Source organism: Neophocaena asiaeorientalis, unplaced genomic scaffold (assembly GCF_003031525.2).
Source record: "Neophocaena asiaeorientalis asiaeorientalis breed wild unplaced genomic scaffold, Neophocaena_asiaeorientalis_V1.1 scaffold43, whole genome shotgun sequence".
Classification (NCBI taxonomy): Eukaryota; Metazoa; Chordata; class Mammalia; order Artiodactyla; family Phocoenidae; genus Neophocaena; species Neophocaena asiaeorientalis.
This window is the reverse complement of record NW_020173674.1, coordinates 9018574-9043033: the sequence shown is the minus strand read 5'-3', so window position 1 is coordinate 9043033 and position 24460 is coordinate 9018574. Positions and strand designations below refer to the sequence as shown.

General features: G+C 49.4%; 2 protein-coding genes across 2 annotated transcripts in view; both read right to left on the bottom strand.

Moving 5' to 3' along the window:
- Positions 1-1018: 1018 nt before the first annotated feature.
- TUT1 (terminal uridylyl transferase 1, U6 snRNA-specific) lies at positions 1019-16285 on the bottom strand. Its single transcript, XM_024748784.1, has 9 exons — positions 16145-16285; positions 14344-14534; positions 5618-5933; positions 5333-5433; positions 3825-4294; positions 3147-3256; positions 2868-2978; positions 2593-2685; positions 1019-2222 (listed from the first exon to the last, which is right to left on the bottom strand). Exons 1-9 carry the CDS (start codon positions 16224-16226, stop codon positions 1078-1080), a joined length of 2619 nt encoding a protein of 872 aa, XP_024604552.1. The 5' UTR covers positions 16227-16285; the 3' UTR covers positions 1019-1077.
- Positions 16286-17949: 1664 nt separating this feature from the next.
- MTA2 (metastasis associated 1 family member 2) overlaps positions 17950-24460 on the bottom strand; it is a 9945-nt gene continuing 3434 nt past the window's right edge. The window contains exons 4-18 of the mRNA XM_024748598.1: positions 22820-22940; positions 22623-22686; positions 22321-22438; positions 21942-22044; positions 21661-21760; positions 21298-21486; positions 21120-21194; positions 20942-21000; positions 20682-20779; positions 20426-20565; positions 19930-20158; positions 19644-19733; positions 19191-19309; positions 18943-19085; positions 17950-18718 (exon numbers count right to left, since the gene is read on the bottom strand). Coding sequence (XP_024604366.1) covers positions 18553-18718; positions 18943-19085; positions 19191-19309; positions 19644-19733; positions 19930-20158; positions 20426-20565; positions 20682-20779; positions 20942-21000; positions 21120-21194; positions 21298-21486; positions 21661-21760; positions 21942-22044; positions 22321-22438; positions 22623-22686; positions 22820-22940 — 1814 coding nt within the window. The 3' untranslated portion in view covers positions 17950-18552. The remainder of the gene's footprint in view (positions 18719-18942; positions 19086-19190; positions 19310-19643; positions 19734-19929; positions 20159-20425; positions 20566-20681; positions 20780-20941; positions 21001-21119; positions 21195-21297; positions 21487-21660; positions 21761-21941; positions 22045-22320; positions 22439-22622; positions 22687-22819; positions 22941-24460) is intronic.

The following is a 24460-nucleotide window of genomic DNA, read 5'->3' as shown; positions in this document are numbered from 1 at the left end:
GGAGAGAACTGTGGGGGTGGGGGGGAGGGGAGAGCCGTGGAGAAACAGCAGCCGGAAAGCGAGGACGGCAGAGAGGGCTTACGCACGACAGTTCGGTATCCCGCGGCAGCTGAAAGGAAACAGGAGGTGGGGCCTGGGGCCTGCGCGGAAAAAGCTCGCGCCTGCGCGGTGAGGGGGGGGGGTCCAATCCGAGTCCCGACATGGAGGTAGAAGGCGCGGAGGGTTGGGGAGACTGTGAGAACTAGCTGGAAAGCCGGCCCTCTGCAGCTACGTGGCAGAGCTGCCAGCCCGGCATCGCGCCGGGCCCCAGAGGCGTTTCCCTCCGGGTCGCGGGGCCCGCGGTGATTTGTTGGAGGTCCTGCCAGACCCCCGAACATCGTGGTTGTGTGACACTCATAGGAGCGGAAGCAACTGCGTGGAGGTGGCGAGGTGCCACGTTCCTTTTGTTCCGGCTCTTTCTAGAGGAGAGCTTGTACCTCTAACCCGAGCCCAAGTCCGAAGCCCTCTGTAAAAGAGGTTTTTTGCCATTAAACGACCTTGCAGCTCAAGGATGCTGTTACTGCCTAATAGAGGAGCTAGTCCTCGGGCCTGCAACAAGGGAGGGGCTGAGGGAGAACCCAGCCACGTCCTGTCACCCGGGAAGGGCTGACGATTCAATGGATGGGTCGCCCTTTACCCATGCTCAGATCTGAACCCAATTTAAGAACAGAATGAATTCTATTAAGTGAGAGAATGAAGAACCCTGAAGCCGAATTTCAAGCCCTGTCACCATTCACAACTCTGGGCAGTAAGGTAAATGTGGAAGCAAACTTGGTACTTCCCAGGTGCTGCTCAAGCCACCCACCCAGCACTCCATCTTTCCAGAACTCTACTGAGTGGGTCCAGGTGCCAAACACACACTCCTCCTGGGCTCTGAAGGAAACATACTGAGAGACCTATTTTAGGGTGGCGAGAGAGGGTTACCTGTGAGAGGCTGCATTAAGCACTGGGGGGAAGGAGGATTATTACCAGGTGGAAATTAGCAGAAACTAGCGTTTATTAAACTAGCAGCTTTATTGCCCTTTAGGGTCCCCATCTTCACTTGAGCAGGTTTCGAAGTGCTTGAGGGAGGAAAACCTGTAAGAAATGATGGAGATCAGGGAACAGGCCTTGAGAATCCCGGAGTGGGGTCACAGTGAGAGCCTGGTTAGCCTGGGAGACAGACACCACGAAGGTCAGGAGTGGCTCGGCCCCTGGCGTCTGTTCAGTACCACTCAGGCCTCGCAGCTGCCGGGTGACCTGAGCCTCAGTTGCCAGCCACTCTGCTCCTGTGCCAGCACCAGCTCCACCTCCTTCCTTGATTTGCTGCAAGCGTCTTCGGGCACGCCGCCGCCCCTGCCACACTCGGTGGCACAAGGCACAGCGCCAGCCCACTGAGGAGAGCAACGCCCCCTTCCCTGCCTCGGCCTGAGACCCTTCTCGGGCTGCCTCAGGTCCTCCGGGCCCCTGCTCAGCCAGCGCTGCGAGGCCTGACCGCCCCTCTTCTCCAGTGCCTAGATGCTTTCCGGTCATCGGGGCCAGCTCCCCTGGCTGCCCAGGGCTCCTCATGGCCCAATCTTGCACTGACTCTCCAGCCTCTATCGCCATTTCTTCCACCCCATCTTCACCGTGGCCCCCTGCACGTCCCTGCTGTTCCTCCTGCCCCCCCTCACAGCTTTTCTGTCCGTCTATTTTCAATCTTTTGCTTGTCCCTCCCTGGGGAGGCTCCCCAGTTCCACCTCCCTCTGACCGCAGTCTCTTGGTTCCCTGTTCTATATGGCACCCCAAAGCCTGCTGTAACACCTGGGCCAGGGCAGCAGTGAGCTGGGTGAAGGGAGCTGGGGGTAAGGGGATGGGTGTTGCAGACAGCAGGGAGCTAGGGGAGCTGGGCTGCAGAAGGGGAAGCAGCCCCCAGTCCCGACCCCGGGAGGAACGGCACTGGTACTGGAGGCTTCGGCAGTAACTGGCTGCCGCTTGGCAGCAGTTCTGTAGCCGCCCGACCACCCGGCTGGTCACATTGGCTGCCACGTTGTGACTCAGGTCAAAGGGGTCCTGGAGATTCATGGGACCGAGGCGCAGACCCTCCCAGAGATTAGAGGGCAGGCCCCCTGCCACAGGCAGTGCCTGACCCTCCCGCAGGGACAGCAGTGAGCCACGAAGATCCCAACAAGAGACGCAGGAGAAGAACTGGACCAGCAGGGAACCTGGAGGAACAGAAAACCCAGGGAAAAGGGGTCACCTGGAGGCGAGAAGTGAGATCAGCCCTGTGCCAGAGCCATTCCCTTAGCTGGACTTTCTTTTTCCCTCCCAAGTGGCTCAGAAGAGTGCCAGAGCCAGGCTCCTCTGATCCCTATAAACAAGAGGTCAAACCTCTCTCCCGTGATGCCCCCAGATACTGCCCCTTCCCCTTGCCAGCAGCATGACCTTGGGCAAGCCACTTAATCACTCCAAGGCATGGTTTCTTCGTCTGTTAAGTAGCAGTAACAATATTAGCTATCCCACGAGGTTGCTGTGTGCCAGTAACTGTGTCATTAGCACCATTTATTAGTCCTCTCCCAGGCTCCCCAAACTCACTCGGGGGCTCCTTATTGGTGCTGGGCTCCAGTCTCGAGGCATCCCTGGGAAAACTACAGTCCCAGCCATCAACCTCCACCTGTTCGCCCTCACCTATGAAAGTAAAAAAGGTCAGGGTGAGCCTGGAAGCAGGAAGACTAAGGGGGGGCGGGGGAGGGTGGATATGGGAGTGATAGCAGAGATCTCATTCCCAGGGAAGCTCAATATGACTAAGTGAGATGAAGAAGAGAGATGAAGCTCACGAGACAGAGCGGATGGAGGCCGGGCTACTGTACCTGCTTTCTGGGTGAGCTGGGACACAGTGGGCAACACAGGAGGGTCCCTGGTCTGAAGGAAATAGATCACGAGCAAGGTCAGGGCGTAGTTATTGAGAAGTGGACCACTCCCTGGGTAAATAATCAATTAATTCCGGTTAGATTAGAGCCGGTTCTGATCCCCTCCTTGGCAGTTTTCACAACCCTGGTTCCTGTACCTGCCACCTTCCTTCTCTCCCTGAGTCCCTGCCTCTGCCCCGACACGAACACAGCCCCAAGGCTGTCCTGATTCATTCTCACCTGACAGCCCTCGACCCTGAGCCCAGCAGCGCAGAGTGTACACAAGGGGCCGTACTCGCCCATCCAGCTCAGAGCAGAGGCTCAGGAAGCGGGAGTTATGCAGGGCCAGCCTGGGACAGAGGAGGGGACAAGGGTGTTAGGGCTCAGGAACCTATCACCCCCAGCTCTTATTCCAGGCTTGTGCAATGGGGGCCAGCTGGAAGAAGGCCAACAGAGGGTTTCCCGAGTTTTCTGACATGGTCTGGAGAGAGTATGTACAAAAGAACATCAAACGTGTCTGGGAAACACTACATCCTATAAATGTCTTAGTTACAGAGCATGTTATTGTAAGACTGATCAGAGCCTTTACTATGCAAAGAAAGATAGGAAGGGAGGGAGAGGGAGGAAAGAGGAAGTGGGGGAGAGGGAGGGAAGGGAGAAACCTGCCTGTGTTTAACTCAGCATTTCCCAATGCTGAAAATTATTCAACCATGGAACTCTTTCCTAAATCCTTAAAAACAGTATCCCAAGAAACACACTTTCCAAACATTGAAATGAAAGCCAGACATGAGATGAGCATCAGAAAGAGAGACAGGACCAAATAAGGACAACCTCAAGGCTCAGCTGGTGCAGGGCACCCTCCTCAACCTCCCCAGAGTGCCCATCTGGCCTTCCCCGCCACCCCGCAAACAAAGGTACCGGTTACTGAGGGAGATGTCACCGTGGAGACCTGAAGGCCGATGGCAGAACTTGACCACAGGGCGTCGGGCAGATGGCACAGTTTGGACTCGGTACACTCCAGGGACACAGCGCCGAAGAATGGATCCCACCAGCTCCAGCATGGCTCCCCCTTCTACTTTCTCCCCCTTCAGGGCCTCTGCCAGTTCCATGGCCTTCCCCAGGTCCCCCTCTCCCTGGTCCTCCTGCAGTGGCGAGGATGGAGGCAGGGACTGGGGAGAGGCAAGGGTCTCAGAGGCCAAAGCAGAGTCTGGAGTCCGGGGTGCCAGGGAGGAGGAAGGGACTTCACAGTCCAGGGCTTCAGAGTCTTGGGGAGAAGCTGGAGGCTGTGAGTCTGGAGGGGAGGCTGGGATGCAGGCCAGGGCTTGAGGATCCAGTGGGGATGCAAGGGCTGAGTCCAGGGATGGAGATTCTGCAGCCTTTGGGGCTGGCTGTGGATGGAAACGAGCTGAGTAACTGCCTCACATGCGGTCCCCTAACCGGGGAACATTCCATCCCTAAGATATATCTATTACTGCTTATTATGTGCCAGGCTCTATTCTAAAGGCTTTATAAATATCAACTCATTTAACCTTCACAAGCTTTTTTTTTTTTGCAGTACACGGGCCTCTCACTGTTGTGGCCTCTTCCATTGTGGAGCACAGGCTCCGGACACGCAGGCTCAGCGGCCATGGCTCACGGGCCCAGCCGCTCCACGGCACGTGGGATCTTCCCAGACTGGGGCACGAACCCGTGTCCCCTGCATCGGCAGGCGGACTCTCAACCACTGCGCCACCAGTGAAGCCCTCACAAGCCTTTTTAAAAATTAACCGTTTAATGCCATAAAATAAACGGTCAGTATTTTACAAGAACGTTATTGTCATGAAAAACAAAACAAGGCAGAGGAACCGTTCCAGATTAAATAAGACTAAAAAGGGAATTCCCTGGTGGTCCAGTGGTTAGCAATCCAGTGCGCTTCCACTGCAGGGGGCAGGGGTTCAATACCTGGTGGGGGAACTAAGATCCGTAAGCTGTGAGGTGCAGCAAGAAAAAAACCTTTTGTGGGCGAGAGGTATATGGGAACTCTGTACTTTCTGCTCAATTTTGTTATGAACCTAAAACAGCTCTAAAAAATAGTCTACTTAAAAAATAATGACCCTTTCCTATTCCCAAGGCAGGATCTGTACATTAGATGTTAGAAAACACAGATAAGTAAAAACATAACCCATTATCTCCCCGAATAAGATATTATACATGCTATTTTGAAATCTGTTTTTTTCCCTGTTACAAATGCCATTTATCCCATGTTGATTCATTTTATCCTATCCAATATCCAAACATATTCACATTTCTCCAATTATAATAACCCTTTCAGGCAGGTCCTATTACCCCCATTTTATAGATGAGGAATTAAGGCACGAGAGGCCAAGTGTTTGCCCAGACATGACCATTTCCACTGACTCTTCACAGCTGCCTCCATGGTCACATACCTGGGGCTCGTCCAAGTCCCCCAGATCCAGGAAGAGGTCAAGATCACAGCCATGGACGTCAAAGCTGTTTATGGAAGAGCCGAAAGGATGGACCACACAGCCTGGGTGCCAAGCAGAGAATAAAGGTCAAGAGACACTGTAGGGAGTAAGTGGTGGAAGAATAAAATGGGGCACAAAGATGGAAAAGCAGGCAAATGAACACCACTAGCTGAGGGAGGACTGGGCATGCAAACACAGGGGAGGGAGGACAGGGAGGGCTCAGACACAGTGAGGGAGGTGACGCACCAGGGAAGAACTCTGTGAAGACCTCCTGCACCAGGGCCACCACGAGGCTCCGAAGCTGCCGCTCAGCCTCAGACAGCTCCCTCAGCCCCACGAGCTTCGCCATTTGTGCCTCCACGTCCGGGGCCTCCGCTAGTGCTTTTGCCAGCTGGTGACTGTCGGGGGCCACTCCTTTGGGGGACTTGGAGGCTGGGCTCTGGAACTCTTTCTGCTCCCGTGGCCGGACCCTCAGGCGATGTCCTCCCAAGCTGTGCTGGGGCTGTGAGAGAACAGCTTCCCGGGCACCCACGTCCCCCATCTCCACAATGGCAAACACTCCCTGTCAAACCACAACAGGGACAATGATGATGGTTTTAGAACCTAGAATCCAAACACATGGTCTGACAGTGGGTGAGAATCTTTAAAATGGGGACCACCATATAAATTGGGAAATTTGTTTGCTGTTTCCATAACATCAGAGAACATATTTATTTATTTATTTAGGCCACGCCTCGAGGCTTATGGGATCTTAGTTCCCCTACCAGGGATTGAACCCACGCCCTCGGCAGCGAAAGCGTGGAGTTCTAATCACTGGACCGCCAGGGAATTCCCACCAGGGAACATATTTAGAAAAGCAATTATCTCCTTCACTCAAATCGCATACATTTTATTCTCACCCAGCCTGCCTCTGAAAAACCTCATTTTACCTATTTTATAAAACCCCCGTCTTCTCAATGACATTTCACTGGTAATACTATGACTCACCCCCTAACTTTTCCTGCTTTAATTAGACTCTTTTAATATTAAGAATCCATGTAGGGTCTTCCCTGGTGGTGCAGTGGTTGGGAGTCCACCTGCCGATGCGGGGGACGCGGGTTCGTGCCCCGGTCCGGGAGGATCCCACATGCCACGGAACGGCTGGGCCCGTGAGCCACGGCCGCTGGGCCTGCACGTCCGGAGCCTGTGCTCCGCAGGGGGAGGGGCCGCAGCAGTGAGAGGCCCGTGTACCGCAAAAAAAAAAAAAGAATCCATGTAATGATCACTGTGTTAGGCATAAACATATAAACCCTATCTTCAACAAACTTACCAGCAATATGACAGCACTGCTGCTATGATTTGGTTGAGTTTAATGATATTCATTGGGTCATTTTTTTTTTTAAGGTAAAACGTTAGCAGGAGCAGAAAAAATATAACTGCTCTGGCAAAAGGCCATATTTTTTTATATTTTCTTCAGTGGTAAAGCTAGAACCTCATCCTGCTTATACAAAGGTACTCTCTACAGTAATCAAGACAGTGTGGTACTAGTGACAAAACTTTAGCTAAACTCACTAAGAAAAAAAAGAGAGAAGCCTCTGATAGATAAAATCAGAAATGAAAGAGGAGAAATAATAACAGATACCACAGAAATACAAAGGGTAAGAGAATATTATGAATATGAAAAGCTATACACCAACAAACCTACAAAGGGACAACCTAGAAGAAAGGGACAAATTCTTAGAATCACACAACCTTCAAAGACTGAATCATGAAGAAATGGAAAACCTGAATAGACTGATTACGAGTAAGGAGAATGAAACAGTAATCAAAAAGTTTCCCAAAAAACAAAAGTCCAGGACCATCAAAGACTTAATACCTACCCTTCTCAAACTATTCCAAAATATTGAAGAGGAAGGAACGCTTCCTAACCTTTTTTTTTTTTTTGGTGGTCCTGGGAGCTTTAAATAAAAGTTATTACTGGGACCTCATCCTTAATTATTAAGTCAGGACGTCTAATTAGTGAAATCCGTTGCAGCACCAGCATTGGTATTTTGTAAAACTTAAAAAAAACTTTTGATTTCAGACTTACCAAAGAGTTGCAAAAATAGTACAAAGAAGTCCCATATTCCCTTCAACCATTTTTTTTGGTGGGGGGTTCGCGGGCCTCTCACTGTTGTGGCCTCTCCCGTCGTTGCGGAGCACAGGCTCCGGACGCACAGGCTCAGTGGCCATGGCTCACGGGCCCAGCCGCTCCACAGCATGTGGGATCTTCCCGGACCAGGGCACGAACCCATGTCCCCTGCATCGGCAGGTGGACTCTCAACCACTGCACCACCAGGGAAGCCCCCTAACTTATTTTTACAAGGCCAACATCACCGATACCAAAACCATACAAAGACAACACAAAAAAAGAAAACTACAGGCTAATATCTCTTGGGAACATAGATGCAAAAATGCTCAACAAAGTATTAGCAAATACAATACAATAATACCTTAAAAGGATCAAACACACCATCAAGTGGGATGCAGGGATGGTTCAACAACCATGAATCAATCAACAAGACACATACTTTAACAAACTGAAGAATAAAAATAGGATCATCTCAGTAGATGTAGAAAAAGCATTTGACAAGATTCATTACCCATTTATGATAAAAACTCTCAATAAAATGGGTAGAGAAGGAATGCACCTCAATATAAGAAAACTCATATATGACAAACCCATCGCTAACATCATACTCAATGGTGAAAATCTGAAAGCTATCAGGAACAAGACAAGGATGCCCACTCTCACCACTCTTATTCAAAACAGTATTGAAGTCCTAGCCAGATCAATTAGACAAGAAAAAGAAATAAAAGGCATCAAATTGGGAAGGAGAAGCAAAACCATCACGATTTGCAGTTGACATGACTTTATATATAGAAAACCTTAAAGACTCTACCAAAACCCACTAGAAATAATAAATGAATACAGTAAAGTTGCAGGGTACAAAAATCTGTTCTCTTTCTATAGGCTAACAATCAGCCAGCAGAAAGAAAAATTAAGAAAACTATTTACGATCACAACAAAAAGAATAAAATACCTAGGAATAAACTTTAAGGAGGTGAAAGACATATACACTGAAAACTATAAGACATTGTTGAAAGAAACTGAAGAAAACACAAATAAATAGAAAAACATTCCATGTTCATGGATTGGAAGAACTGACATTGTCAAAATGTCCTAAGGCATTCTACAGATTCAATGCAATCCCTATCAAAATCCCAAGGAGGGCTTCCCTGGTGGTGCAGTGGTTGAGAGTCCACCTGCTGATGCAGGGGACATGGGTTCGTGCCCCGGTCCGGGAAGATCCCACATGCCGCGGAGTGGCTAGGCCCATGAGCCATGGCCGCTGAGGCTGCACGTCTGGAGCCTGTGCTCCGCAACGGGAGAGGCCACAACAGTGAGAGGCCCGCGTACCTCAAAAAAAAAAAAAAACAAAAAAAACCCAAGGACATTTTTCACAAAAACAGAACAAAAAATTCTAAAATTTATAGGAACCACAAAAGACCCCAAATAGCCAAAGCAATCCTGAGAAAAAAGAACAAAACTGGAGGTATCACACTCCCTGATTTCAAACTATATTACAAAATCATAATAAGCAAAACAGCATGGTACTGGCAGAAAAACAGACACACAGATAGATCAATGGAACAGAACTGAGAGCCCAGAAATAAACCCACATGTATATGGACAATTAATTTACAACAAGGAGCAAAGAACATACAATGGAGTAAGAACAGTCTCTTCAATAAACAGTGTTCAGAAAACTTGACAGCCACATGCAAAAAATGAAACTAGATCACTATCTCACACCACACACAAAAATAAACTCAAAATAGATTACAGACTTGAATGTAACACTTGAAACCATAAAACTCCTAGAAGAAAACACTGGCAGTAAGCTCTTTGATACTGTTCTTAATATCTTTCTAGATATGTCTTCTCAAGCAAGAGAAACAAAAGCAAAAGCAAAAATAAACAAATGGGACGACATCAAACTAAAAAACTTCTGCACAACAAAGGAAACAATCAATAAAATAAAAAGACAACCCACCAAGTGGGAGAAGATATTTGCAAATGATATATCTGATAATGGGCTGATATCCAAAATATATAAAGAACTTATACAACTCAAGCAAAATTTTAAAAACAGACTGGACTTCCCTGGTGGCACAGTGGTTAAGAATCCGCCTGTCAACGCAGGGGACATGGATTTGAGCCCTGGTCCGGGAAGATCCCACATGCCACAGAGCAACTAAGCCCATGCGCCACAACTACTGAGCCTGTGTTCTAGAGCCCGCAAGCCACAACTACTGAGCCCACGTGCCACAACTAATGAAGCCAGCGCGCCTAGAGCCCATGCTCCACAACAAGAGAAGCCACCGCAAGGAAGAGTAGCCCCCGCCTGCCACAACTAGAGAAAGCCCGTGCACAGCAATAAAGACCCAACACAGCCAAAACTAAAAAGATTTAAAAAAAAAAAAAAAACTACAATGAGATATCACTTCATGCCTATTAGAATGGCTATTATCAAAAAGGCAAGAAATAAGTCTTGGCGAGGATGTGGAGAAAAGGGAACCCTCGTGCACTGTTGGGAATATAAAGTGGTGTAGCCGCTATGGAAAACAGTATGGAGATTCCTCAAAAAAATTAATACTAAAATTACCATTCAATCCAGCAATTCCACTCCTGGGTTATTATACAAAGAAAACGAAAACGCTAATTTGAAAAGATATATGAGGGCTTCCCTGGTGGCGCAGTGGTTGAGAGTTCGCCTGCGGATGCAGGGGACATGGGTTCGTGCCCCGGTCTGGGAAGATCCCACGTGCCGCGGAGCAGCTGGGTCCGTGAGCCATGGCCGCTGAGCCTGCGTGTCCAGAGCCTGTGCTCCACAACGGGAGAGGCCACAACAGTGAGAGGCCCGTGTACAGGAAAAAAAAAAAAAAAAAGATATATGCACCCCTATGTTCACTGCGGCATTATTTACAATAGCCAAGGTATGGAAACAACCTAAGTGCCCCTGAATGGATGAATGGACAAAGAAGATGAGGTGTATATATACAATAAAATATTACTCAGCTACTGAAAAAAAAATCTTGCCATTTGCAATAACATGGACTTTGACGGTATTATGCTAAGCGAAATGAGTTAAGACAAAGAAAGACAAATACCATATGATTTCCCTTATATATGGAATATAAAAAACAAACAAAAAATAAAAAAATAAAATAAAATAAAATAAATGAACAGGGACTTCCCTGGTGGTCCAGTGGGTAAGACTCCACACTCCCAGTGCAGGGGGCTGGGATCAAGCCCTGGTCGGGGAACTAGATCCTGCATGCATGCCACAACTAAGAAGTCCGCATGCTACAACTAAAAGATCCCACGTGCCTCAACAAAGATCCTGCGTGCTGCAACTAAGACCCAGCGCAGCCAAAATAAATAAGTAAATAAATAAAGTTTTTAAAAAAATTAAGTACTATATGTACCATAAAAACATCTATTAAATAAATAAATAAATGAACAAACCAAACAAAAACAGACACATAGATACAGAGAGGAGTAGTGATTATCAGAGGGGAAGAAGCAGAGCAAAATGCGTAAAGGGGATCAACTGTATGGTGATGGATGGAAACTAAATTTTTGGTGGTGACCATACTGTAGGGTATACAGAAATAGAAGTATAATGTTGTACACATAAAATTTATATAATGCTACAAACCAACGTTACCTCAATTAAAAAAAACTTTTTTTTTGGCCATGCTGCACAGCTCACGGGATCTTAGTCCCCTGACTAGGGATTGAACCCAGGCCCTGACAGCCAAAGCGCTGAGTCCTAACCACGGTACCACCAGGAAATTCCCAAACAATTTTTTAATTAAAAACAGAAAAAGACAGTGTGGTACTGGCATAGAGATAGACATTCACGACTTCCCTGGTGGTGCAGTGGTTAAGAATCCACCTGCCAAGGCAGGGGACACAGGTTCGAGCCCTGGTCCAGGAAGATCCCACATGCTGCAGTGCAACTATGCCCACGAGCCACAACTACTGAAGCCCACGCTCCTGAGCCCATGCTCTGCAACAAAGAGAAGCCACCGCAATGAGATGCCTGTGCACCACAACGAAGGGTTAGCCCCTGCTCGCCACAACTAGAGAAAGCCCGCATGCAGCAATGAAGACCCAACGCAGCCAAAAATTAATTATTTTTTTTTCAAAAAAGACAGACATTCAGATGAAGAGAATGTAATTGAGACTCCAGAAATAAACTCGTACATCTATGACCAACTGATTTTCAACAAAGGTGTTAAGACCATTCAATGGGAAAAGAACAGTCTTCTCAACTGGGATAACTGGATAATCACACGTAAAAGAATGATGTTGGACCCCTACCTCATGCCATATACAAAAATTAACCAGGGGGATGGCTTCACCAGCACACAGGCCTGAATCACAATTGGAGAATGACAGATAATAGATTCACAGTTTCTTTTTGGGGTGATAAAAAACATTCTGGAATTAGATCATATGATGGTTGCAGAATCTTCCAAATATACTAACAACCAGTGAATTATATATCTTAATAATATATAATATCAACTGACAATACAAGGAGGGGAAAAAGAAAAGGGGGTCCCCTGTCTACCCTCACTTCTACCCTATGTCAAACAGCACAAAGAACCAAAGTGAAACTAAGGAGAAAGGCAGCCACTTGGGCCTGCCCAAGTGCATCTTCTGATTCGGAGGAATCACACAGCTCAACAGACTGCAGTGCAACACCAAGTTTGCAGCCGAAACCCCAGCTAGCAATTAGGTGTCTGCCTGGCCTTGTCTGTGTGCACGTATTTCTCTCAAGAACTGCACAAAGGGCATCAGGGAGGGCGGGATAAGCAGATTCAGAAGGATGTATCCCGGCCATTTTTCTCCTCTCAATACCAGCATCCCCAACTACAGCCACTATTTACTGAGGTCTTTTTTTTTTTTTGCAATTTTTTTTTTTTTTTTTTAGGCCGCCCGCCGTGTGGTATGCAAGATCTTAGTTCCACGACCAGGGACTGAACCCGTGCCCCCGAGGGCTTATTATTAACCGAACAGTTCACGTAAGCTATCTCAAAGTCTCATAAGATTCGTACAACAAGGTATGTATTATTATTCCCTTTTTACAAATTAAGCAGCTGAAACTCAGAGAGGTTAAGTAACTCGTGACTGCCTCCCAAGTAGGGACTCCCCCAAATCTGCAACTTCCCCAGTGATGATCTCAAGGAAATGTGGTGGAGATTAAATAAGATATACAGTACTTAGGGCTTCCCTGGTGGCGCAGTGGTTGAGAGTCCGCCTGCCGAAGCAGGGGACACGGGTTCGTGCCCCGGTCCGGGAAGATCCCACATGCCGCGGAGCGGCTGGGCCCATGAGCCATGGCCCCTGGCCCTGCGCGTCCGGAGCCTGTGCTCCGCAACGGGAGAGGCCACAACAGTGAGAGGCCCGCGTACCGCAAAAAAAAAAAAAAAAAAAAAAGATATACGGTACTTAGCATATAATTGGTGCATAATAATTGCTCCATAAAAATTTTAGTCATTATTGTTATAATTATTGATAGAAGCCTCAAAAACTTGAGGTTTAAGTTCAGGAAAAGATCTTTCTTTACAATTGAAATAAACATGAACAAAAATGGTGGCATTGAGCTTTCTGAAGAAGTCACCTGGGACAGACACTGCCAATTGCCCACCCAATATACATTCTCCCAACTTCCTTACTAACAGAACCCTGCTTTTTGCTCAGAGGGGCAAAGTGCCCAGCTAAAAAAACTTCATTTCCCAGGCTTCCCTGTAGCTAGGAGTAACCAGGCGATAGACAGAGTTCTGGACGATGAAATATAAGGAGATGTCTGCTGAAGAGGCCTCTGAGAAATATTTTCCTGGGAAATAAAGAAAGCGGGGGAAGGGATCAGACTCAGATGACCCTAGCCTTTGATAGTCTGCCCTTCAACCTGCTGCTGCTTCTTGTCGGAAGATGTGGAACCAGCATAATCACAACTATGAAGTGAGAGCCATATGCCAATAATGACAGAGCAGGAAAACAGTAAAATCGTGGATGGCCCAGGTCTGGACTTCTTGTTATAAGAGAACAACTGAACCCTGTTTGTTTAAACCATTGTGAGTCGGTTGCTGAATGCAATTTCTAAGAAAAACAGACCCCACGGCGTGGTAAAAGAAGACCTGAGCTGCTAAGTAGATTTGGGATCATCTAAGCCCACAAAACCAGAGTGTAGCCTCAGAGCTACAATATGACCACGGAGCACATCACCACAACGGCAAACTTTTTCCAGGGGACTAGAGAGACTCTGACAAAAGGTCGGCATGGAAGCAAGACAAAAAGGACCACAAAGAACAAGTCTGTTTGTCTTGCATTGTCCCGAGGACAGGGTGTTCTGACCGGATGACCTCAGTACCTTTCAGCATAAGTTAATAAACTGCTAGCTGGTTTATCAACCAGTTTCTTGAAGGGTTAGGATAGATCTCCCAACGGTGTGGTCTTAAAGCACCCACTTCACTGTAGTAGTTACTCATTTAATTGTCTACTTCCTCCACTAGACTGTAAGGTCTGTGCAAGCAGGGACCATGACTAACCTATGCACTACTCAGAATGCAGTTCTAAGCAGTGCCTAGTACAAAGTTAGCAGCTAATAAATATTTGGCAAATAAAAGACTGACTGAATAAATAAATGACCAACAAGTTCCCCAGTGACTAATTCTGACGAACTGATAAAATCCAAGCAGGGGTCGGGGGGCGAGGGTGAGAGACTCACAAAGCTGGACTAGCCCAAGTACTGGAGTGTCCACCAAGGGTAGCCACATTAGGAACCAGCAGAAACAGGCTGCTCGTCTCCCACCCCATTTCTTCTGGTGTGCAGGACACCTGACTCATTCTTCACCCCCAGAGCCACCCACTCTACCTTGTCCTTGTCCATGACAACACTGGCCACAGGTCCAAACGCCTGGAAGTACTCTGAGAGCTGAGTAGAACCCACATCCCGGGGAAAGCCACTGACAAACACGCTTCGAAGTCCCTGGGCCTTTCGAGCAGCTCGTAGTTCTACCAGGTGCCGGTGCTTTCGGCCTCCCAGGTGGGCCTCTAGGCTGGGTCCTGCAAAGACAAACGTGAGGACAAAAACATCCGAATTGCTCTTCAGTGTACCTACCCCGACTTTTTTCTCGGCATACCTAGATCCTACTGACTCTTCCAAGCCATAGAAAATGTGACATTTGAATGACAAAGTCCTGGCTCCTTGCAGCTTCCTCTCTTGTCCATTTGTCTATATAAAGCATTTTAAGTGGTTCCCAGGAGAACTGGCTGTACACAAGTATTTCTTTTTTTTTTTCAATTTCTTTTTTTTTTTTTTGGCTGCATTGGGTCTTCGTTGCAGTGTGAGGGCTTCTCATTGCAGTGGCTTCTCTTGTTGTGGAGCGCGGGCTCTAGGCGCACGGGTTTCAGTAGTTGTGGCACATGGACTCAGTAGCTGTGGCTCGCAAGCTCTAGAGTGCAGGCTCAGTAGTTGTGGTGCACGGGCTTAGTTGCTCTACATCGTGTGGGATCTTCCCGGACCAGGGCTGGAACCTGTGTTCCCTGCATTGGCAGGCGGATTCTTAACCAGTGCGCCACCGGGGAAGCCCCACAAGTATTTCTTAAACCATCTACAAGTGCTAGGTAGAGCAACACCTGCACACTATAAAGAAATTAACAGGTAACTTATCTAGGTCATTTATAGAAGAACTAAATAAATCAGGACCCTAGACTATTTATCATTTCTGGGTATATTATAGAGATTACAAGTGCAGGATCAGAAGTCACACTACCCAGAATCAAATCCCAGCTGTCAAGCTGTGCGAAATCTTGGGCAACTTACTTAACCTCGCTGTTCATGTCTCCTCAGGTATAAAACGGAGATAATAATAGTACCTACCACGTTGATATTATTCATATATAGCACTTGCCTGAGAGTCTGGTACATGGCGAATGCGGGAAAACTTAGCTGATTTTTAATTTTTTATTACATTTTGAGTCAGCTGCTTGATGTCACCAGTGTATATGTGGGGCCACAGAAGACTATCCTGGATTTCTGGCTTGCCCTACTGGACAAGTGGTAGTGCCATTCACAAAGGAAAAGAATGAAAGATCATGTTTAGGGGAGATTATGATTCCAGACTTCAAAAGTGGAATATGAGGTTTCTTTGAGCCTCTCGCGCTGTCATAAAAGGACCTTGTCTCCTTTTCCAAACCCACGTTCCAAACATGCATACCATGCTACTTCACCCATCTCTGCCTTTGGGAAGCTCCTCTGTAGGGCTTCCCTCGCTTAATTACTACCTTCTCTGTGACCCTGCAGCTTTCCAAACACATCTATAGGATACTGAAATTGCTTCCATCTCTAGGTGGTGAGCTCCTTCATCTCTAAATCCCCTCTGCCCGCTCTAGAGCCCAGCGGAGTAGCAGGCACAAAGGGAATATCCAATAGATGACGGTTAAAGAGGAAATAAAATAACGAAACTTCTGTCGTCGAGATTTCGGATACTGGGAAGCTGGGGTGTAAGGTGGTGGGACTCTCCCCCACTCTGTAATCCCTTCGGACAGCGGAGAGAAAACGGAGGTGAGACCCTACCAACCGACTTGGCAAGAACTAGGACCTATAACCCTAACTTTCGCTAGGACCCAAAGACGAAAGCCCATAAACACCCCCCTCACTAGCCACCGCTTACGGTTGGCCGTAGTGACGTGGCAGAGGCAGCAGCGGAAACCCCCGCGAGGCAGCGGTTCGACATCCGAATCCACCGCAGCCATCACAACTGTCCGGTACTAACAAAATGCAACCTCTTCGGCCACGACCGGAACTCGCTTCCACAAATTGCAACATGCTGGGAAGCAACTTCCGCCCGTCCGATAGGAAGTGACGTAGCCGTCGCCCAATCGCGCGGTACACTCCTCCGAAAACCGAGCTCTTTCCGCTCAAGGTTCCGTTTCCAGCCCGACTTAAGTCTCTACCAGCTTTAGGAATACCATCTACGATGCTTATCTGCATGCGGTAAGCCAATTGGTGTGCTCTGAGCTGTTCAGACGTTGATTGGCCCAAAGGTCATGAATATTCATAAGGCAGCCACAGCGTGTGCCGGGTTTCTTGCCGGGCCCGCTGCTTGACGGCAGGCGATTTCCCTGCTGGGTGGTCGAGAGCAGGTTGTGTCCTCCGTCATCGGGCAGTAGAGGCTGTATCCTCAACCCCATATTTACCTAGTGAATAAAGGCGGATCCTCCACAAAGCCCGCACTGTCCCTAGACTCCTAACCTCCTCAGGGCTGTTACCCTCTCCCTCTGCCGTCGGTCCTCTCCCAGAATGGGAGTTCTGCAACCTCTCCCTAACCCTGGTTGGGGAGCTCTGCCCCCACCGGGCACCTTCCGCACTCCACGGGCTACAGCCAGATCGCCTCTCTTCCGCGTAAGCGGGTTGCGTGGAGTGCACCCACCAGGAGCCAGAGCCACCGGCCCACTTAAAGGCATTTAGCAGAACCTGCTATGGTGGCATTTGAGTGAAGACACTGGAGGGTGCTGCTTCCCCCTAGAATGTTATAGTGGTCAGTTCCTCCCTACACTACCAAGGTGTTGGCTCAGGCCAGGGAGGGAGGAAGAGAGCTAGGGAGGCCCCAGGGACAAGGACCTTGAGATGGAGGGGCCTATCAGCTGGGCTAAGCAGCTGCTGCTGTGTTTGATCAACCCACAGCTTTCCACAGCTTCCGGCTGTGGAAAGAGCAGCGGACCTGAGGCACACATCTCAGGATCTAACCTTGAGCAAGTCACAGCTGCTGAGGCTTTCCCCATCTCTAAGGAAAGTGCTCAAGGAGCACACAGTAGGCGTAACTTCTCGTTCTCTCTCCTGAAGTGCTCCTCTTGTTGGGACCAGCTCAAATGTCTAATCTGTCTCCCAAACTTAAAAAGGGAGGAAACAGCACTAGAATGGGCCCCAATATCAAGGCAGTTGCTGAGGCTGCCCTTGGGGATCCCTGAAGCAGCAGTCTGTGCAAATACACCACAGAGCTAGGTGATATGATCCTACAGTACACCCCAAAGTGGGCTACATCCTGCTCTGACCTCTAACAACTCCCAGAATCCTCTAAGTAAAAAGGAGAGGGGAGGGCTTCCCTGGTGGCGCAGCGGTTAAGAGTCCGCTTGCCGATGCAGGGGACGCGGGTTAATGCCCCGGTCCAGGAAGATCCCACATGCCGCAGAGCGGCTGGGCCTGTGAGCCACGGCCACTGAGCCTGCGTGTCCGGAGCCTGTGCTCCGCAAGGGGAGAGGCCACAACAGTGAGAGGCCCGCGTATCGCAAAAAAAAAAAAAAAGGAGAAGGGATTAAGAGTTAGGAAATAAAGAAGCACCTTCACTCACACACACACACACACACACACATACACACACACACACGCATGCACACGGCAGAGAATAGCTGAGCCAGGAGGAGCTGAAGAAAACAGCTTTTTATTTGTTACTATAAGAACCAATTACAGAATCCGAGGTTAAAAAAACAGACAAAAGGTCTTTATTTCTGAGAACTGGCGTACAAAAGGCAGAGGGGACAAGGGGAGGGAAGGAAAGAGCGAGCATAGGCTGGGGTTATGGGACCTCAAACTCCAATTAGGAAAGTCCGGACACCGGACAGGAAGAGAAACCCTCAATTAGGAAAAAAAAAAAAAAAAGACATGGCAGTCATGGCAGTGCACGCCCCCCCTCCCCCAACCAGATACCACCACCTGATATCTGTTTACTCTTCCCCTCCCCCATCCCCTTTCACAAAGGGAGGCAAAATTTTTTAAAAATTTAAAAACCCTCCCCCCAAAACTGTCCAAGACAACTGTGGGTCCTACCCCCCAAAACAGGCTAGGTTCCCACAATGGGCCAGTTCCTGCAGTCTGCCCTCCACCACCAGGCACAGAGAAGCACTGGAAGGGGACAAGCCTCCAAGTGCTAACACCAGAGGGCATCCAACCCCTCCAAGGACACGCTCACTTGCTCCTTCCCTCCTTCACTCCTCATTCCCTTTGATACTAAAGGGAAGGGAGGCTAGGTGCCCTGTGCACCCACCCTCTAGCTTTCAGCCCACCTCCCTTCCCCACAGACGCTCAATCTTCCAGGACAATGGGCTCACTGGTGCTGGCAGGATGTGAGGATGGAGGAAGAGGGACTGGGGGCCGCACTGCAATCAGTGGTGGCTTCACCTTCAGGGGCAAGTTGGGCCGGCGGGCAGCTCGCCGCATTTCCAGGTGGGTCAGAGCCTTCCGCAGGGCTCTGGCCAAGAAGAGAAGGGGGCAATAAAAAAGGCAAAGACGTTCAAGATGAAACCCCACATTCCACTACAATTCCACCTTCCAGCCCATTCCTTCCTAACATCCCCACCCTGCACCCAGTCTTCGTGGAGCTCGTCTTGCTCAGATACTCCTTCCTATTTCCTTTCCCATATCCACCAATCTAGGTTGTCAACCTCTCAGCCCCTCCCATGGAGGGCTCCCTACCTGGTATCTTTTGTGGCCACAAACACCACAGGATTGGGTGCATCAGCTGGGTTTAGTTTCTGACGCTTGGCTGCTGGCTGTGAGCTTGAGCGAATCCCTGAGGCCAGAGGCCTTCCATTGGCGGAGAAGGGGACTCCTGCCATCTGGAAAAGGATGGGGCAGCACAATGAGAGAGGGGACTCTCAGACACCTATCAGATATAAAAGCCCACCCAACCCAACTCGGCCCACTCCAGTCTGTCAGCTCACAGTCTCATAGGCCCGTTTCACCATGATGCCCCCCAGTCCCCGGTTCTGGGTCAGCTGGTTTCTGTTGATCGGTGTCTTGGTACCCCGAGGTGTTTTTGGTTTCAGAGGTGCCTGGGCCACTGTCAGGGAAAAAAAAGAAAGGAAACCTTAGAGGACGTTCACACTTCCTCTTCTGTATGCATCCCCAAAAGCAGTGACGGGGAAGGGGTCTGGAGAGTAATCACCAGTATTTCAAAAGTCACACATGAGTATGATCTTATCAATCAGTATATAGTCATACTGGATAGCATGTGAAAAGTAACATTTTTAACCTACAAAAGTACAGTCTGTTAGACTAAACCTCTTTGGACTCAGTGGGAAAGGAAAAAGCAGGGGAAGAGAAGGATCTTGATGATAAAAGGACCGGGAGCCGGACACCACCCTAAAGGTTCCCCATCCTATACCCACCCTTACCCAGATCTTTGACAATAGTTGCCAGGGGGAGCCGCACCAAAGGGTGAATCTTCAGTGGAGTCTTGGCGGCCTTAGGGAGTCGAATGGAGCCTGGAGAACAAAGATGAACGCTTTTGAAGGGGCTTCACTATTCAGGCCTCCTCTGGTGCCAGGAACCATGCCTAACCTCGTAACAAATCCTTGTGGCCTACTATCCCTACTACTGTCCTTAAACACCCAGAGAAACACTGGTCTCTGGCCAGAGCAACCCCGAACCTGCCACCAGCCCCAGCACTCCTGCCCTTACACTCTGCCTTGATGGCATTGGCATTGATGGGGGCATAAGGTCGTCGGGCAGCCCTCCTCGGTTGTAACAGGTCCCTGCACATGCGTCTGGCAAGACGGGTCAGCTTCGTGGTCTGCAGCAGGAATGTTTGCCTGTTCTTAGCCAGCAGCTTGGCCCGGTTGGCGCTGGTCGTATAGGGTGAGAGACTTTGGGCTTCGGGTCTGGATAAATGACCCCTCGAGTGTGGCTCCTGGAAGAAGGACATAGGAAAAGGGGAGAACACAGTCAGTCACCAAGGCTCCCTTCTTCCATTCTTGATGGAGGGTCTTTTATTCCTGCCTGATCTCTTTGCTGCCATCCTGACCTGCCTGGCTCCCCAACCACTGTCCAGTACCACCCCACCCCCACCCCAGTCAAGCCATCACCTTACTGGAGCTGGGTGTTCTGGCCTTCGCTTAAAGCTCACATCAATTAGCTTACTGCTCTCCCCAACCTGTCCCTCATCGTCCATCCTTACTGTGGTGCCCCGAGCAGCCCCCTCAAGCTGGGTTGGGGTCTTCAGTCCCCCGTACTTCTTCCAGTAGATCCAACAGGAAGCACAGAGGCGGCACTGCATGTTGGGTGGGCCCCAGGCATACCACTGGGCAGACTGTGTGGCTGCAGGAGCATGGAGAGGAGGGAATGGTCCGGAGGCTACCCGAGCCTCTCAGGTTGCTGGGCCAGAACAAACGCCCGGCTCACCCCCGGCATCCCTATCCCTTCCTGGAACTCACTGTGGCAACTCTCACAAGTCAGGCCCTTCTGGAATCCAGCCCCATTCATGCCAGGTTTTGAGCCCACAGAGATGATCTGGTTAGGGTTTGGTTTGGTACTAATGGAGGAGAAACCAGGAACTGGTCAAGGAAAAGAATCCACTTCCACTTTGTCTCTGTAATTTGACCGCGTCTCCGGCCCACCCCCCAACCACTTAGGAAAGCACAGGTTAGGGGCTGAGAAGGGAAACATGCCTGTCTCCCCTATCCATCGCACTTACTAGGTGGGGATGTAGACTTGTTTTAGTTTGCTGTCTGCTTCAGCAGCTTTCAATCTTTTCTGCAGGAAGGAGAAAAAGTAAAAAGGATCAGAGCATCTCAGCAGGGAGGATGTCACCAACTTCAAAGGCAGAGGTGAGCAGGAGGCCTCTGGTCCAGCCTCCCCAGCCCAGACCTCACCTGCTGAATGTATCGGTCTGTGGTTTTCCACATGTAATAAAATTGAACTATGCTGGCCAGTGACTTCCAGGGTAGCTGAGGAGGCACAAGGAAGAAGGATGAGCTGCTATCTGGCCCCTGGTCCTGGTTCCCTCACCTGTCACCTCTTCCACCTCTCCTCCTAGTCCCATCCACTTACAAAGTCCTGGCGAATATCATTGAAATCCTTCCCGTACTTCTCCAGGGCCTCCTCAAATAGCATGGCCTCTGAGGCTGACCATTCCTCCATCTCATCCCGACACAGCACCGGGCCCCCCTGGGGCACCAGGGTCGACATGGCCTTAGCCAGGTCGTAGCCGTTCCTTTGCAATGTATCCATGGCGTGAAACTACAGGAAAGGTGGGAAACAATGCTGATGACCTGAAACCCTCAGCACCACTCCTCTGTTGCTCTTTAAATACCCCCACTCCTTCAGAGATACCCTCCTCCCTGCAGAGTCCCAAGGCTCCGCAGGTCCCCACAAAGCCCAGCCTACCCAACTACCCACCAACTTCTTGCTCACCAGGGTGATATCTCGGGAAGCGGCGGCTGCACTCATGTGCAAGCTTGGCTGCCGAATGGAGCTGCTGCAATCTAGGGCTCTTGCGAAGGTCCCCACAGCTCTAAGGGAGAGAGTGAGAAGTCAGGGAAAGAAGAAAGCGTGAGTGGGCTGAGGAACCAAGCCAGATGAGAAAAAAGGACAACACCCAGGCCAAAAATAAATAAAGTCCATCTCTACGAACATGAATCAGAACTATGTCCACACCACCCCCAGCCCATCTGCCCCATCCACCCACCCCTCACCGGGCCACCACGAGAAACTGATCAATCTGCCGGTCTGTGAGAGGGTTGTCTGGATCCCAGACTTTCATCTCCATCTTCTGTTGGTTCCGATTATCAGATTCTCCTGGGGAATGGGGACATGGTATCATCGGGGAGGATAATAGATGTCTTGACAAAGTAACACCTCGTCTCCTCCTTGGATTCTGTCAGCCACCTCAACTCTCAGACTTCTCTTCCCAGTGTGCCCATCTGCCCCCTTCCGGTTCCTAAGGTCCCATTCTGCTACGTTCACAACACAGAGCCATGCAGACTGTGTACCACACAACGCCAGGGCACACCATTCAGAGACTCTGATGTTACACAACCCCGTAGCCGTAATACAGTGTCTCCTGCTGCATACCCTCTGCCAGGCGATCTGGGATCTCAGCTTGGTATTTGCAACCAACTCGAATCTCCCCCTGATCAGCTAGAAGTGTCTTCTGCACAGGGTCAAACACCAGTGAGTAAAAAAAGCAGTCCTGGAGATGGAAAGGGAGAAGGTAAGCAGGGCAGCAGTCCTCAGAGGCAGGGGGCAGTGGGGTGTATCCAGAGTTCCCAAGACAGGCAGCCTGTCAACCTGTACCTCATCCCAGTCAGACTTTCTTCTTGCTTTTCGGGGCAATACCTACTTCCCTCCCTCTTCTCCCGACACCTGTTTCTCACCTCCTTTTCCAGGTACTGGCTCAAGATATCTGTCTCATTCAAGAGAGTCACACTGCATTTCCCCCTACAGGAGAGAGGTCAGAAAACCCTGGGTGAGTTCCTCATTTCCTCTGTACAGCAGCTCCAATACACTAGTCCCTCCTTCCCACCTTCTAAATAAGTGCATGCAGGCCACAGTGGCCCTGATTGTCCTATACCTTATGTGGGTGGCTGGTAACGATTCGAATTGCCGAGAAAGAAAAAGCTCCCGGTGCTTCAGTTGATGTCGCTGCTGTTCCGACACCCCTGGCTGCTTTGATTCCTCCTCAAACTCCCCTGGGAGATTTAGGAGGAAGACGCCGAGTCAGAAACTAATTCAGAAAGACGCCACCTTAGAAGCTCTAACCCAGGGAAAATATTTCCTGTCTCACTTGTTTTTCTCACATTCCCTAGGTACCTGCCTCTCACACCACCAGCTTTCCCTCCTAGCTTCCCCACCCCCACCCCCCTTACAGATACTCCCAACTCTCCATCACTCTTTAGGGAAGAACTGCTGAGAGTACAAAGACTGCCACAGAAATACATCACAGACCCAGGTGCCACTGCTCAGACATCACTCATATAGCACAAATCTGCTCACATGAGACCCAGCCAGAATATCCCACCTGTCTCTTGCTAAACTAGCCTGGGGTCCAGAAATCCAAATTAAATAAATAAGTAAAAGCACCACACAGGAGTGTGTTTACCAGTTCCTCTTTGCAAATTTCAGGAGACTTTGCTCTTAAATGTCACAAGCGACCCTAACTATCCCTTGTTTTCTACTTGGCTAACAATCGTTTGTTTGTGGGGCTTTCAAGGACAGTGCCTCTCAAGCCAGTGCCAACACCTTCCTCCCCAAGGAGCTGCAACTTGCCCTGAAACCTTGGTGGAAAGGGTTAACTTGGCTGGGTGCCAACCAAACAGGGAGGGGGCAAAAGAGCCACAGGCCCAGGCTCCTTGGTGCATTGTTCCCAACCTCAGGGAGAAAGGGGGGTGTGCGGTAGGCTCCACCCCCTCGCCTGTGTGCTCCGGAAACCCTGCCCTAAGGCAAGGGGGACCACACCCCCCACACCCTTTCTGATTGGACAAGGCCAAGGTCAGCCCCTGCCAGATGGGACTGGAAACCCCAGAGGGCCGGAGAACTTGGTAGGCCCAGGTCCTCATTAACCCCTTCATGTCCAAGGCCCAAAAAAGCCTAAAATGAGAAAAATAATTTAGGAAGAACAAGAGGAAGGGAAAAGAAAGCCAAAAAAGAAAAAGAAACTAAGGGAAACAGAAAAATATGTATCTGAAAAGATGATGAAAGCATAAAGAGACGTAGGATAGGGCAAAAAGAAAAGGGAAAGATGTAAAATGGAGTAAAGGGGAAGCCAGGATAGGTGAGAAAGAGGGAAAGTGCAAGAAAACTCCTGGCTTCCTATTTATTCCCTCCCACCCATGTATCCTTACCACTTCATGACCACACACACACACAAAAAAAAACCTGCTTCCCTGTTACACAGGCTTCTAAGTACGATCTCTTCCTCTTCACCTGACCTTCACAGTCACCACCCATTGTCCCAACATAACCAAAACTGTCCCCCAAGAGTCCTCCTTCTCTAAAGCTCCTCCTCATCCCCTACTGAAATACTATCATCTCGTAAATACACGCTCACACACAAGCCAAATTCTGGCTTTCCTTATCATGGCCTCTCCACCCTGCTTCCAACCCAACGTGTAAAAACAGGCCTCCCTCTGCAGACCAGGCATTTACCACCCCCAAACTCACACCCCTGCCTTGGGCATGCTACCAAGAGAAACACCTGCAGAGACATGCGCGG

Bases quoted from the DNA above. Each gene is read 5' to 3' on its own strand.
- TUT1 (XM_024748784.1), bottom strand. From the start codon at position 16,226: ATGGCTGCGGTGGATTCGGATGTCGAACCGCTGCCTCGCGGGGGTTTC. The intron at 5,934-14,343 runs GTAGAGTGGGTG...GTGGTTTGACAG, and splicing joins TTGTCATGGACAAGGACAAG to GGAGTGTTTGCCATTGTGGA. The intron at 2,979-3,146 runs GTGAGAATGAAT...TTATTTACCCAG, and splicing joins TCAGGGTCGAGGGCTGTCAG to GGAGTGGTCCACTTCTCAAT.